The following is a 14,303-nucleotide window of genomic DNA, read 5'->3' as shown; positions in this document are numbered from 1 at the left end:
GGAGGTTAGTGTCTTTTGCCTAGAAAAAACAAAAGAAGAAGCTTAAATAGCCCAAATGATTTTTTTTTTTAGTGGAATAGCCCAATGACACGGTGACATGTGACCAAGAAGGAGAATAGGATGACATGTGTCATGGATGAAATGTGGGCATGAGATAGCCAAGTAAAGAGCCAAGAAAAGGTTAAGGGGCTGGATCACCCTTAATTGACCTAGTTTAAGCCCATTAAGCCAAATATATTTACAACATCCTAGTGTTCAAGATTTATCAAGGATGCTGCCACGTATCCAATGATCAATCCTTGGCAGGCATAGGGGGTCTAGCTTCCACAATGATTATTAAATTAAGGAAGGAAACAAGTAATTTTTGCTTGATTGTAGGTCAAATCTAAGATTATTTTTTGTAAATAAAATATAAATAAGGAATGTGTGTATACACTCTTCCTCTCCCTCACAACTATGAATGCTCTCCCCCCCCCCCCCCCACCAAGCGGTCTCCTTCACTATCGTGTTCCACCTAGATTGATGCTCTGTTGTGCTATTCATTTGTAAGTAGAATATAGATTATCGCTCACATTTCTTTTGTTTTCTTGTTGTTAGGTTGGGAGTGGAGTACGGAAATCAAACACAATAGATCTGAGATTACCTCCTCATGAGCTGGTCATAAGCGGAAATCACGGTTGTGATAGAGTTTATGACCATAACAGGGGGACTTTGATGTTGGAAGACTAATTGAGATGTTATCCACAGTGAAAATCAATGTACCAAAAAATTTATCATTCTCCACTTGTGATGCACTCAACATCCTAAATCTTCTCACACACAAGTCTCAAGCTTGGTAAAGGAGGACGGTTGCTTTAGGTAGGTGATAACTAGTGCAAAGCTTGTCAGGTATGTATGGTATGAATCCTTGGTAAAGAAATCCTTAGTCCTTACTAATTATTCGTTGGGGTGCCTCCTACGAGTGACACTTTACTCTTTATACTACCCAGGTGTAGTGAAAAATGGGCGAGGGTGCGCCAGGTCGTTGCCTTGAAGTGACACACTATGTCAGTGCCTAGGTATAGTGTCAAATATGTGAGGTAAACCCACATCATTTTGGACGTGGATGGGTAAAGAAGTTAGGTTAGGAGGTTAGGGTTAAATTACCAAACAATGATAATAGGTGAAAGCATGGAGATGATTGACAATGATTAGAAGAAAAATTTAAGTGGTAGAAAACTAGAGAACATGAAAAATCAAGATTTAAACTTTGGTACATTGGAAAAGAAAAACATAAAAATGAGGGACAAATCATTGTAGACGGAGACCTAAAAGATAGTGTGGTAGATGTTAAAAGAGTGGGGGATAAAAATCAAGATGGTTTAAGGTCAAGAGATGATAAATGTTGTTAGTGCTTATGTTCCTTCTCTTTAATTTATATCTTGTGCATGATTTATGTTATTTATATTGTGATATAATTGCATTTATCTTGCCAAGTTTTATATTTGTAGAGAAAAGCAAAAGTACGCAAAGGAGTCCATTCACCCCCCTCTAGACTTTACTCCAGGACCAACAATATTAGTAATATTATACAAGGGATATTAGGGATTGTGAAAATATTTATAGGAGTTGATTTGAATGGACACATTGGAAAGGACAAAAAAGGTTATAATGGAGGACATAGATATGGAGATATAAATAAGTCGTTGATATGATCTTTAGACTTCGCCATGTTAGAATAATGAATGCATGTTCGTAGAAGAGAAAAGAACACTTAATGATCTTCAAGAGTTGACAAAATAAAAGTCAAATAAACTTTTTTTTAATTAGGAGGGTAGACTGTTTATCATGTAAAAATTGTAAATTTATCAAAGAGAGTTTTGCTACATAACATAGAGTTCAAATGTTAGATATATGTATTAAAAAAAGGAAGAGAAAGAGTAATATAACTCAATCTAAGAGAGCTAAGTGATGGAATTCAAAGGAAGAAAATATAATAAAATTTAAAGATAAAATGACCAAAGATGGTGCTTGGACAATAATGGATAGAGTAGGCGTAAACACTTTGTGGAGTAGGATAGCCATATATATTAAAAAGATAACAAAAGAGATTTTAGGTGTATTACAATTCTTGACCAAGGAAAAAAAATTGGTGGTGAGATCAAGATGTTCAAAAAGACGTAAAGACAAAAAAGAATTTGGTATAAAACATGGTAAAAATATAGAAACATAAAAAACTTTGAAAAGTACAAAGAGGCAAGGAAAGATGCAAAAGGTTGTTAGTGAAAATAAACATAAAGCAAATAATGATTTATATGCTAGACTAGATACAAAAGAAGGGGAAGGAAATGTATTTAAACTTGCTAGAGCTTGAGAAAGAAAAAGTAATGACTTAGGTAATGTAAAATGCATAAAAACTGAGGATGACAGTGTCTTGGTTAAAGAAGAAGACATAAAAGAAAGATGGTGGAGTTACTTTAATAAGATGTGTAATGAAAACCAAGTAGAAGGCTAAACATTGAATTGACAAATGAAGAAAAGGCTAAAACATCGAGACTTATTTGCAAAACTAGAGTTATTGAAGTTAAGTTTGCATTAAAAAAATGAAAAATGGAAAAGCTGTGCGGTTGGCATCCCAATTGAAGTTTGGAAAATGCAAAGGTGATAACGGAATTATATGGTTAATTAATTTATTTAAAACAATTACAAAACTAACAAAATGCCAAACAAATGGTGGAAAAGCACTTTAATACCTATATACAAAAATAAAAGAGATATTCAAAATTATAATAGCTATCATGGAATTAAACTTATGAGTCATACAATGGAACTATATGAAAGTATAATTGAACAATGACTAAGGTTAGAAATGAGGATCTTAGAAAATCAATTTGGTTTTTTTGCATGGGGGAATCGATTATAGAAGCAATATATCTTTTGAGAAGATTAATTGAAAAGTTCGGGAAAAGAAGAGGGGCTTGTATATGGTTTTTATCTACTTAGAGAAAGCCTATGATGGGGTACCTAAGGAAGTTTTTTAGTGGGTCTTAGAAAACAGGGACTATGCAATAGGTATATTGATGTTGTTAAAGATATGTATGATAGAATAATGACTTGTCTCAGAAAGAGTCTAGGGAATTTCCAATCACAATAGGTGTACATCAAGGATCTGCTTAAGACCTTATCTTTTCACATTAGTGATTGATGAATTTACTTGGAATTTCTAAAAAAGAGGTTCCATGATATGTGTTGTTTGAAAATGATTTGGTCTTGATTGATGAAACCAAGAATGGAGTAGAATCTAAGTTAAAATAATGGAGGGAAGTTTTAGAATCTAGAGATTTTAAGATAAGTAAAAATAAGACATGATATATGAAATTTAATTTCAGACATGGTAGGAGGAATATTGGAGAAAAAAATTAAACTCAATGATCAAGAAGTTAGTAGCACAAGTAGATTTCGATGCCATGGATCTATTATGCAAGATGAAGTAGAAATCGAAGCAGATATAACACATAAAGTTAAAGTAGATTGGATAAAATGGAGAAGTGCTTTGGGTGTGTTGTATGATCATAGAATACCCTTAAAGTTAGAAAAAACAGTTCTATATAATGGCTATATAAGACTAGCCATAGCAATATGAATTAGAATGTTGGGCAATTAAAAAACAACATATCGAAAAAGTAAAAGTTGCTGAAATGAGAATGGTAAGGTGAATGAGTGGTACAATATTAAAAGTAATTAAGGAATTAACATATTTGTGGTAACTTAGGCATAGCACCTATAGAAGATAAGATAAGGGAGGAGTGACTCAAATGGTTTGGGCACCTGCAACGTAGGTCAAATAGTGTACCAAGTGAGGAGGAGTAGGCTAGTTACTGTTAGTGGCAGTAGAGGGGGTAAGGGTAGACATAAAATCACAAGGAATGGGAGAGTAATAAGGGATTTAATAGCCCTTAATTTGTTCGAGGAAATTGCTCTTGATCATGTAAATTGAAGAAAAAGGATTCATGTAGTTGAACCCACCTAGTGGGACTTAAGGTTTGGTTTGATGTTTGTTATCATAAACTTGTTGGGACCAATACATTTATAAAATTTTGAGAAATGTTGAGAGATTGGGTGGAAGGTAGATTAAAATAGGAGGGAAATGGAAGAGAGTGGGTTTGATAAACGAGTTGTGGTTGGGCAGCTTGAGTTTGCAAATGTCTTGGCTTTGTGTGTGTGGTGGCTAGAGACGTTATTGGTATTTATTGGAGATGTGCATGATTGCCAAATGAAGTATACTAGGGCCTAATTGTAGCAATAGATCCATATGTTATATGCATCAGTTAGCAAGGGACAAGGCTTTTGCCATTGCTGTCAATTCCCCTCTACCACTCCTCCTGGCAAGACGTCCAAACCGTGTCTTAATCCCAATGTGGCTAATCATCCTCTCAGACCGACTACCCATCGTTGCCTTGGTAGTCTATTGCTTCACCAATTGGCTAATCAGATGAGCCTATAATAATTCCTAGCAGAAGAAAGATAAGTGTTTCGCAAAACATTCCTTCTTTCATTCATATTTTGGATTTCACTAAAGTAAAATAATTTGTTTAATAAATGATTACTTTTGCCAAAATCCTTCTGTTTTTTCTAAATGTAAGTAACCTGGGATTACTTTTTGGCCACTTATTAGTAGTTACTATAAAGAGGCGGTGGCAAACTTGTAAATATTAACAAGTTCTAGGCAAACTTGTATTGTCTATTTTTTTTTTCTCCATCTCTCTCTCAGCCACTGTCGTTTCTCTCACTTGTTGCCTCCTCTTCCTCCTCCTTCGCTCTCGTACCACCATCTTCTCCTCCTACTCCTCCTTTGCCAACCTCCAACTCTTCCTCCACCCTTGTGCCACTGGTTCCTCCTCTACCATTTACCACCACCCACTCCCACCTCGCGTGCCCCTCCTTGCCCCACTCCTAGATTTGTGCTCCACCAGATCCCCCCCTTTTTCTAATTAGTTAATTGTTATTTTATTAGAGGAATTAATGATAAATTGTATAGAAATATTATAAAACTAATAATATTATAAACATAAATTACTTATTTTTCTAATGATAAAACAAAAATAAAATATATTATTTTATTTAATAGAAAATATTAAAATGTTAATTAAAATAAATATTAATTAAATTACTAATTATAAAATGCTTAAAATTTTAATTAACAATATTAAATAGAAATTAAAATTACTTATTTAATAATATCATTAACATTAATTTAGTAATAGTTTGTTATATATACACATTAATTTAATGATAAGTAATGTAATAATATTATTATAATAGATTCGAACGTTAATAATAAAAGTGTGTTTCCTCAAATTCTAGTATGCTACTTATTTTACCATTATGTATAATGAGTACTTATTTTTAGACAACCAAATTATACTTATGCCTTTAGCACTTGTTCAATTTGGTACTTATTATTAGTGCTTATCAAATTGAGTACCTCTTAAAAAAGTACTTTTTCAAAGTGATCCCAAACTATCCCTTAAATTAATCAAAGGGAACTACTGTCTTCATTCTTTTTGTGCTTATGCTTGATCTTGTTTGAGTAAAAGTGATTGGTAGAGGGGTGGATACTGGATAGGAATCAAGTGAATCAAATTAGGGTGGGTATGAGGATTGACCTATTTATATACATAGCTTATGGATAAAAATATACTTCTATTGTCTAATGAATGATGATTTGGACTTTTTTTTTTTTTTTTGAAGTAGCTATGTTTCAATTTTTTTGAGTTTGTTTGGAGATATCTTTATCTAAGAGTGGGATTGGAAGAATTACTATGGATACATGTGCTCTTTCCCATAATGCTATGGTGTCAAGGTCTAGTGTTTGAGTTCACCAAAGTTGGTGGGATGCAGGAGCTGGAGGAAATTTTACCTAGGCAAGCCCTTAAATTTTTTTTCTCTCTATTTTTCTTGTGTAGTTTAGATTTGGCAATGAAGATAGTTCAATTCTAGGATGGTGGTTGGGTTGGTAATGCTCCTTATATTTTTTTTAGAGCTTTTTCATGTCTTTCTAAATTTCCAATACTCCATATTGTTATTTCTAATTTTTCCTTACACATGGGAGCATGACTTCTTTTAAAAGAATTATAAAAGAAAAAAATGAAGGGGAGCTTAGGCACAACGTTTAGGTTGTTGCCGTGTGACCAGGTCAAGGGTTCGAGGCGTAGAAGCAGCATCTTGCAAAAATGCAAGGTAAGGCTGCGTACTATAGACCCATTGTGATCCACCCCTTCCGCAGACCCCGCATACGCGGGAGCTTTGTGCACCGGGAAGACCTTTATAAAAGAAAAAAATTCATTAAGGGATGAAAGAGATACAAAGGGGAGGACAATGTATCCTCCTAATACAATGATACATGCCAATCTTGCCGAAAATCTCTAAACTCAGCCCCTTTGGAACAAATAGTGTAGGAAGACCAAAGTGAAGGAAAGAATCCAATTCTATCCCAAAGCGATTATATTAAAGAATGTCCATTGAAAATGTGTGCATTCCTTTCTAACAAAATGCCCAGAAAAACAGCAAAAGCCTCAAACTACCACAATCTTTTAGCATCACGCCCTTTTCCAAAACCTTTGCAAGAAGGAAGCAAAAGTCCTAATGAGTTGGGTCATACCCAGCTCTCTCCAAATAGTTCAAACAGTATGATCCACACATTCCAGGCAACTAAATAATGGAAGGAAAGGTAAGAATGAGTCTCAAGATTATCACACACACACACACACACACACTGTATAAAGCCTTGTAGGGCTTCCTACCCATGTTCCACACATTCCTGGCATGAGTCTCAAGTCTCAAGATTATCACACACACACACACACACACACACACACACACACGGATAAAGCCTTGTAGGGCTTCCTACCCTGTGACAAATTGTTGGTGTTAACTCTATTGGACTGCTAACCATATAAATGCCTTGACCAAGAGACCTTAGGTACCATTTTTTCTGTTTTCTATTTTTTGTTTTCGTTGCAATACAAGGAAGAAACTGGTGATGAAAACTATTGAAAAGCCGTTCACTTATGTTGCTAGTTTTCTTTTTCTATTGTTGGTTTGCTGTGGCAAAAACCAAGGACCGCATTTTATTGGTTTTTCAGCTGCTGATGCAATCTGTTGCCACAATATTTTAATATCTAGCATTCACTTTTGTTGATTAAATCATTCAATACACAATTTCAATATAAAAATTAGACAAACATTAATCTTTAATTCCATCATTTTGGCGCGGAAGAGGGTCGGTTTATGAAGGTTGCTGATTATTGCTCTGTCAGTTTAGTTACTGGTTATTATAATTTATATCTTAGGCCCAAACTACTTTTTTAGGGGAAGTAAAATTGTGGATGCTATTTTGGTAGCAAATGAAGTAGTTGTGGATGCTGTGGGAGGAAAGAGAAGAGAATTATATTTAAATAAGGCTTATGATTGGTTTAGTTGGAAACTTGGAATTTCTTGGACAAAATCTTTGCTGGAAAAGGTTTTGGGGAGAGTTGGCGTGGGTGAATGAGGGGTTGTTTGTCTAATGCATTCTATTTGATCATTATAAATGGTGAACCTTTAGGGCCTTATGGGTGGGCAAGAGGATTAACTATCTCCCTTTTTCGTTCTTCTTGTTGATATTTTCGAGTAAGATAGAGATTTTGTGAGTGATTGTGGTGGGTAGTGAGGGGCTGGTTGTGTTCCATCGTCAGGATGATAATTTATAATTTTTACATGATAATAGGGAATTTTTTAGAATGTTATTACGATTCTCCAGTTGTTTGAGAACGTCATAGGTTTAAAAATTAATTTAGGTGAGAATGGGAGGGATTGCTATTACTAATCTTAGTTTTGCTAGATCTTTGGAGTTAGCCTCCTTAGTCAGGTGTGGCGTTCTAGAGTGGCCCTTTAACTTATTTATTTATTTATTTATTTGGTTGGGTGGGGGGTGATCCTAGGTCTGTTGGGTTCTTGGGATCATGCTGGAGAGGGTGTCTAAGGGGTAAGGTGGGTGGAAAGGTGCTTTGTTTTCTCTAGGTGTTCGTGTCCACTCATTTAGGCATATCTTTCCAGTATCCCTCTTTGTTTTTCTCCATTTTCAGAATTCCATAGGGTTTGCTAGTAAAATTGAGAAAGTAATGAGGTGTTTTCTTTGGTCAGGCGTAGGAGAAAAGAGGCATCAGTTGATTATGGGAGATTGTGTATAGGTCTAAGGAGGAGGAGGAGGAGGAGCAGGAGGGGGGGGGGGGGGGTTGGGTTTTTGAAAAATTGGTGTCTAAAAACACTGCTTTATTGAGCAAATTGCTGCAGCAGTTGCCTTTGGAGGAGAATCCCCTTTGGCATAAAGTTAAAAATAATAATAATAATAATAATAATTTGGCTTGCAAGCTAATGGTTGTGATGCTAATTTGGGAATAAGATGCTTTGGAGAGTCCACCCTGATCTATTTTTTTTTTTTTCCGTTGTATCAATTATGTTGTGGGAAATGGGTCTCAGATTTGTTTTTGGGAAGACTAACAGGTACTTACTTGAGATTTCTAGTTCCTAGCCCACTAAATTATAAGGAGGTGTAGGAATTCATTTCTTTGTTGTCATTGTTGTAGGGAAGTCATCTCTCGATTGGAGAGATGGTTATGTGTTTTGGATTCTTCAAGAGTCTATTCTTCTAAATCTTTCTTTCAGCATTTGTTTAAAACTTGTAAGTTCTTTCCTTTTCATCATGCTATCTTGAAAGTTAAAATCCCCTCTATGATAAAGGCTTTTGTTTGTTTGGTTGTTCTTAATAGAGTTAACACGCAAAGTAGGATACCTTTAAAGGCGTCATCTTCAGATTTTTGTTTGTTGTGTTTGGATAGCGCAGAATCTGCTTCTCATCTACTTCTGCATTGCTCTTTCCCTTGGAGGTTTGGAATAATTTTTTTTTTTAAAATTTATTTGGAGAGAATTGAATTTCATTACAGGCTCTGGGAATAGTGGAGATGGTTTGTCCTTTATGGATTTGTGGGATCTTTGCAATTTTGTGGGGAAAATTGTTGGAAAGGAATGCTCGCATATTTTCAGGGTGGAAGCCTCTTATACTTTGCTATGGAAAGAATTCAGCATTTGGCATCTCTCTGGCCCTTTGCTGCAGCTGTTTTAAAGGAGTGTTTTTTTGGATCTTCAGCGAGATTGGAAGGCTGTCTTGTTTTGATTGTAGTTTATCCTTTTTTTTTTTGGTTCCATAGAAGGATGTCTTATTCTCATTTTTGTACGTTCTTTCTTCTCTGATGATATCTTCTTTTTCTATTGAAAAAATTAAAATAAAATGTCCATACGAATTGTGAATTTAAAAATAAAATTTTTGAAAAATTGAAAAAATAATAAAAGTCAGTCAAAAAATATTTTTACCATTTTTCAGTTTTCATACATATTGGAATTGTTCTTGGACCACTGAAAAAGTAAGTTTCAAAATATAGTAATTATGTAAAATACTTATAATTAGTTTATTGTTTATTATAATATTTTCTAATTTATATTCTTTTGCATTTTCATTATTTTAATAATATTTTTTGTTGTTTTTGATTCAAGGACAAATATGAAGATGCATTCAATTAGATTTTGATTTTATTTAGTTTTGAAAATATTAACAGGTTAACAATTTTCAGTTTTTAGTTTCTCTTTCTGATCTTTAGTTTGCATTTTTAGTTTATGTTTCTATAAATTTTGACAATTATACCAAATGGCCACTTAGTTTTCCAGATATGATTAACAAACAAAAAAACAAGGAGGATCGATACAAATGACCAAAGCAAGATTTGCAAGAAGTCGTAGAACCATTCAAAAGCAACACCCTAGATTCCCTCATGGAAGACAAATTATCCGATTCTTTTCTCGAACATATTAAGTTCTTCCAATTTCTCCTTGTGGAGGGATGGAAAGATTTAGAGCTTTGGATACTTCTGGAACTTTTCTTGCAAATCTTTCTGTATACATTTAATTGTTTCCCTTTCTGGTTACTTTCTTTTATCTGGAAAACAAATTTTTTTGCTGTAAGATTAAGATCACACGGATTGAAATTCTTAACAGAGTCAATTCTAATGAGTTGCTTTAGAAGAAAAGACCTATAAAGCAGCATCTCCTGATGTATGCCTGCTCATTAATTAGAGCCAGGAGATATTCTTGGGGTATTAGGAATGAGTTTTTTGGTATTTTGGGGAGTGTTGGGTCTGTCCACTTTTGGATAGTTTGTCTCCTTCAAATCAAGGGTTTTTGGAAAGGAAAGAGAGACTATTTGGGAGTATGCTATGTTATTAGAGTCAGGAGATTGCTTGCATTTACTTTTCTATTGTTCCTATTCTTGGGGTATTAGGAATGAGTTTTTTGGTTTTTTGGGGAATGTTGGGTCTGTCTATTTTTGGATAGTTTGTCTCATTCAAATTAAGGGTTCTTGGAAAGGAAAGAGAGGCTGTTTGGAGGTGTGCTATGTTTGCAGGACTTTGATGTATTTGGTTGGAATGTAGTGCTAGAAATCTTCAAGGGTTCAAAACTCTTGTTAGTCTGGCTTAGAATAGGTTGGTTGTTCTTTCTTCACTTTGTTGTTTTGTGAATGACTTTTTTGAGAAGTTCTTTGAGTGACATGTAGAGGGGGCTTTGTTTCATTAAATGTGTGACGCTGTTTTATGTTTAGCCTTCTCTTTCCTTCTGTATTTTATTTGCTCGGAGGATGTCTTGCCCTCCACTTTGCATCTTCTCTCTTTCTTCTATTAATAAATTTCTATTTTGATAAACAGAATCCCAAAAATCCCAATTGTCTTGAATTTGAATCTCCAAACTTGTTTCTCATATTACATCAATAGCTTTAATTTGGTCCTCATAATACTTTTCAAGTTCCACCATAAGTATTTGTTAGAACATGTATTGGGCAATCAATAGATCTCAAATTTGCAATGAAGTCATTTGTCTTTTGCACAGATATGCATGCACATGTGTGCACATACATATTGATTTTTTTTTTTTATTCTAACCATTCGGTGCACAAGTAAATCACAATTATAGGAAATATTTTATTTTCATGTTGCCCAATCTAGGATCTTATTAATCTCCTAATAGTTGTCTTAATCTACAAACTACCTTTTGTTGTGGACGTTGCTTATGTTGACTCTTGCTACCAACAATTGGTTTACTTACTGCTGTTAAAATGACTAGTTTCTGCAATACAACACACTTTTTCCACGTCAATGAGAATTCTTGAAGTTACATAACTGGTTGGTATGCTTTATTAGCACCAACCTTACCTAAAACATTCTTGTATTTTTTTTCAAAAGATTTTTATGTTTTTCTGATTGCTTGTCTTCTTATACAATTTTTTTAATGTAATTAATGTTTATTGTGTTGTAAAGTTGTGTTACTAACAACCTCCATCCCCCCCTCCCCCACAAATAAAGAGTAAATAAAAGAAGAGGAGAAAGGGCATCATTTAATTAAATTTTTGGTATCATAACAGGTGGACTACTCTGGATTTATGACAATAAATCCTCAAAGGTTCGGACAGAAGTATGTGGGGAAGGTACATTTATCATTTGTCATGGATGGGGAAGCTAAAGCTAAAATTTTCTTAATGTTGCATATAGATTAAAAACTGCAATTTTCCCAGGTTGCAAATCCTCAAGACATTCTTATATTCTCAAAAGCTTCAAGAAAGGGTCGCAATGAAGGTAACTTATGTCAACTACATGGATGCTACTTTCTCTCGTTGTTTAACTATGTGTTTCCATGTGGATAAGACTGCAAATTTTATTTCGTAAGGATCACACTAGACAGCATGCTGTGAGCCTGTGATTTGCTCTGATACTGTTATTCAACCCTTTACATTGTTTATGATGCATTATTGTTTTGAATCTTAATTGGAGTTGTAGTATGTCGTTGCATCCATATAAGTAGATATGTTTAAATTTAAGATTTTTTTGCTTATTTCTTGCAATATTTACTTATGAAATTAAGCCTTGAATCAGATTGTATTATTAACCTTTTGATAAGGTAAGTCTGTTCAGCTAGAAATACCAGTGTGGATAAATGTTAAAGTATACAACAAAATTAGGTGATCAATCGTTTTCATTAAAGTTTTTAATTCCATCAACTATTTGTGAATGGAAAGGTTATGTTCATTATTGTTGGACAGTCTAATTTCTGTAGTTCCTGCTTACCCTGCTGAGATTCTTTTACAAATCTATTTTTCCATTCCATGAAATTTTGCTTATTTGTTTTGTATTGTGGGGCTATGGTCTTTTATAAGCTATTTGGTGATGAAATTTAATTTGGTTGGTGTTTGGATTATGATTCCAGCCTGATTAAGAAGTTGACTTCAGGTTGAAAATTAGACAGATAGTATCAAGCTTGAGCCAACCTGACCTGCCAGATTGCAACTTTTGTTTGATGGCAACCTTTTTAAGAAGAAACCTGGTTTTTTTTTTTGTCATTATGTACATTTGGCTTAAGATTTGTTTGAGTTGAGGGCTACCTTTTGTTAATGAAATGAAATAATAAATTGATTTTTCCTTTGTCACTTGCTGGTCATGGGTTTGAGTCCAAGGAAGCAGCCTCTTTGCATAAAAGTAGGGGTAAGACTGCGTATACTGTGACGACCCTCCCCTTCCCCTCGCAAAGCCTTATGGCATGTGGATGCCCTTTTTTTTTTATTTTTATATTCTGTTATTTTATAGATGGTGAAATTTCAAGCCTACTGCGAAAAATAGTGAAATTACAAGCTTGCTTTATGTGCTATTAGATGACATGTTTTATTTTGCGTCTTGGATATGATTAGGTAATTTTAGGCCACAATATTATATATACTCTCATATCCCGCATGTCACTTCGTATAATAGTTCTTCTCACAAGGGCTCTTTGATTTATAAAATTTTACTTCTTTATTATTATTTTAATTTTATAGATCGTAGTATATAAATTGAAATTGACTTGCGTTGCAAAAATACTATTTTTAATGCAGACTCTGGTAGGATCCTTGGATACTCTTTGGCCTTGCAGAATATACAAGTGTAACCCTCAATTTTAATATTATTTATTATTCGCCTGGACTAACTGCCTTAAAAGTTATTTTTTTTATAAAAAAAACAGTTTTAAATTACTAATATAATTTAACATAAAAATATGGGGTAAGTTATTGTAATATTGTAGCTTCAGAAATTACACCGACCTTTCAAATTTTGAGACAGAGAAAGAAGTTAACCGACCTTTCAAATTTTGAGAGACAAGTAGAAGCATTTCTTTGCCTGGTCCCCCACATCTTGATAGCTTTTGCAAAGGATAAAGTCAGGAAAAATAAAATGCACTCTCTTCCTTATTCTTTCTCTGATAAATGGCTTGTGCATGTGTCTAGTGCAATTGTATGCTGTGGTGCAATTTTTAATTCAAAATTTTAAGAAACCGTGACTTGTTGCATTTTAGATAATTGAATTTTGGAAGTATTTTATTATTTCCTCTTTACCTTCAGATATGAGTCTGTTAATACTTCTCACAAAGTAGGAAGAAATTTATCATTCCCTTCCTCTCATAGTGTCGAACATGCCTGTGGGATACATGCTTGGCTTTGTGTAAGGGCAAGCCTTGGTCCATTAAGAGGTGTTAAACCAAACCTGAAGGTCACATGTTCAGTCACAGAAACTGCCTCTCCTAATCTGGAGGTAAGGCTGCATGCATCATGCCCTCCTGAGTCCACAGATCCTCAAAATGGCATAGGAGCCTTGTGATAAAATAATTTTCGGAACAGTACAATAATATTCCGGAACAAGAATAACGATTTCCCAAATTAGTCATAGACATATGAACATGAAACAGAAAATAATTTCAGGATGTGTACCTTGCACCATGGATTCCGTTGTTGAGGTCTGAAGAGTTTCATGGTGTCCAAGGAACTTACTACCCTCTTCCCTTCTTGAATGTGTGACTTGATGGGCAACCGCATTGAAACTAGGTGAGGGCAAGACATCTCCTTGTTGCTTAAATACTAGTATAAGGAAAACTTACCCATCACAGGCTCATTGTTCAAATTAACGAGGCCCACACATACTAAAATCCCATGGACTGATGCTTTAGGCCCATAACTTTAATATGGTGATCACTTACTATAAGACCCATTAATTCAATGCTCCCAAAATGCCCGACATTCTTTTAGTCAGGGTTTTATTAAATAGACTCTTAAGTCCACAAAAGTTTCTAACACCTTGTGCACTGGGTATTGCAGTTTTGCATTTTCCATTTATGCTTGGGTATGTGGCAATGCAGATTCCATATCATATCCATGTTGC

The 14,303-nt window shown here is 34.4% G+C and overlaps 1 protein-coding gene across 5 annotated transcripts in view; it reads left to right on the top strand.

Annotated features, from left to right (window-relative positions):
* Nucleotides 1-14,303, top strand: part of LOC131166669 (double-strand break repair protein MRE11) — a 37,435-nt gene that overhangs the window by 6,680 nt on the left and 16,452 nt on the right. For all 5 annotated transcript variants that reach the window (XM_058125255.1, XM_058125247.1, XM_058125259.1 and 2 more), the window contains 2 exons: nucleotides 11,486-11,548; nucleotides 11,636-11,696. In XM_058125255.1, coding sequence (XP_057981238.1) covers nucleotides 11,486-11,548; nucleotides 11,636-11,696 — 124 coding nt within the window. The remainder of the gene's footprint in view (nucleotides 1-11,485; nucleotides 11,549-11,635; nucleotides 11,697-14,303) is intronic.

This window comes from Malania oleifera, chromosome 1 (genome assembly GCF_029873635.1).
Source record: "Malania oleifera isolate guangnan ecotype guangnan chromosome 1, ASM2987363v1, whole genome shotgun sequence".
Lineage (NCBI taxonomy): Eukaryota > Viridiplantae > Streptophyta > Magnoliopsida > Santalales > Ximeniaceae > Malania > Malania oleifera.
The sequence above is the reverse complement of the archived record's forward strand: the minus strand, read 5'-3'. Positions and strand labels throughout refer to the sequence as shown.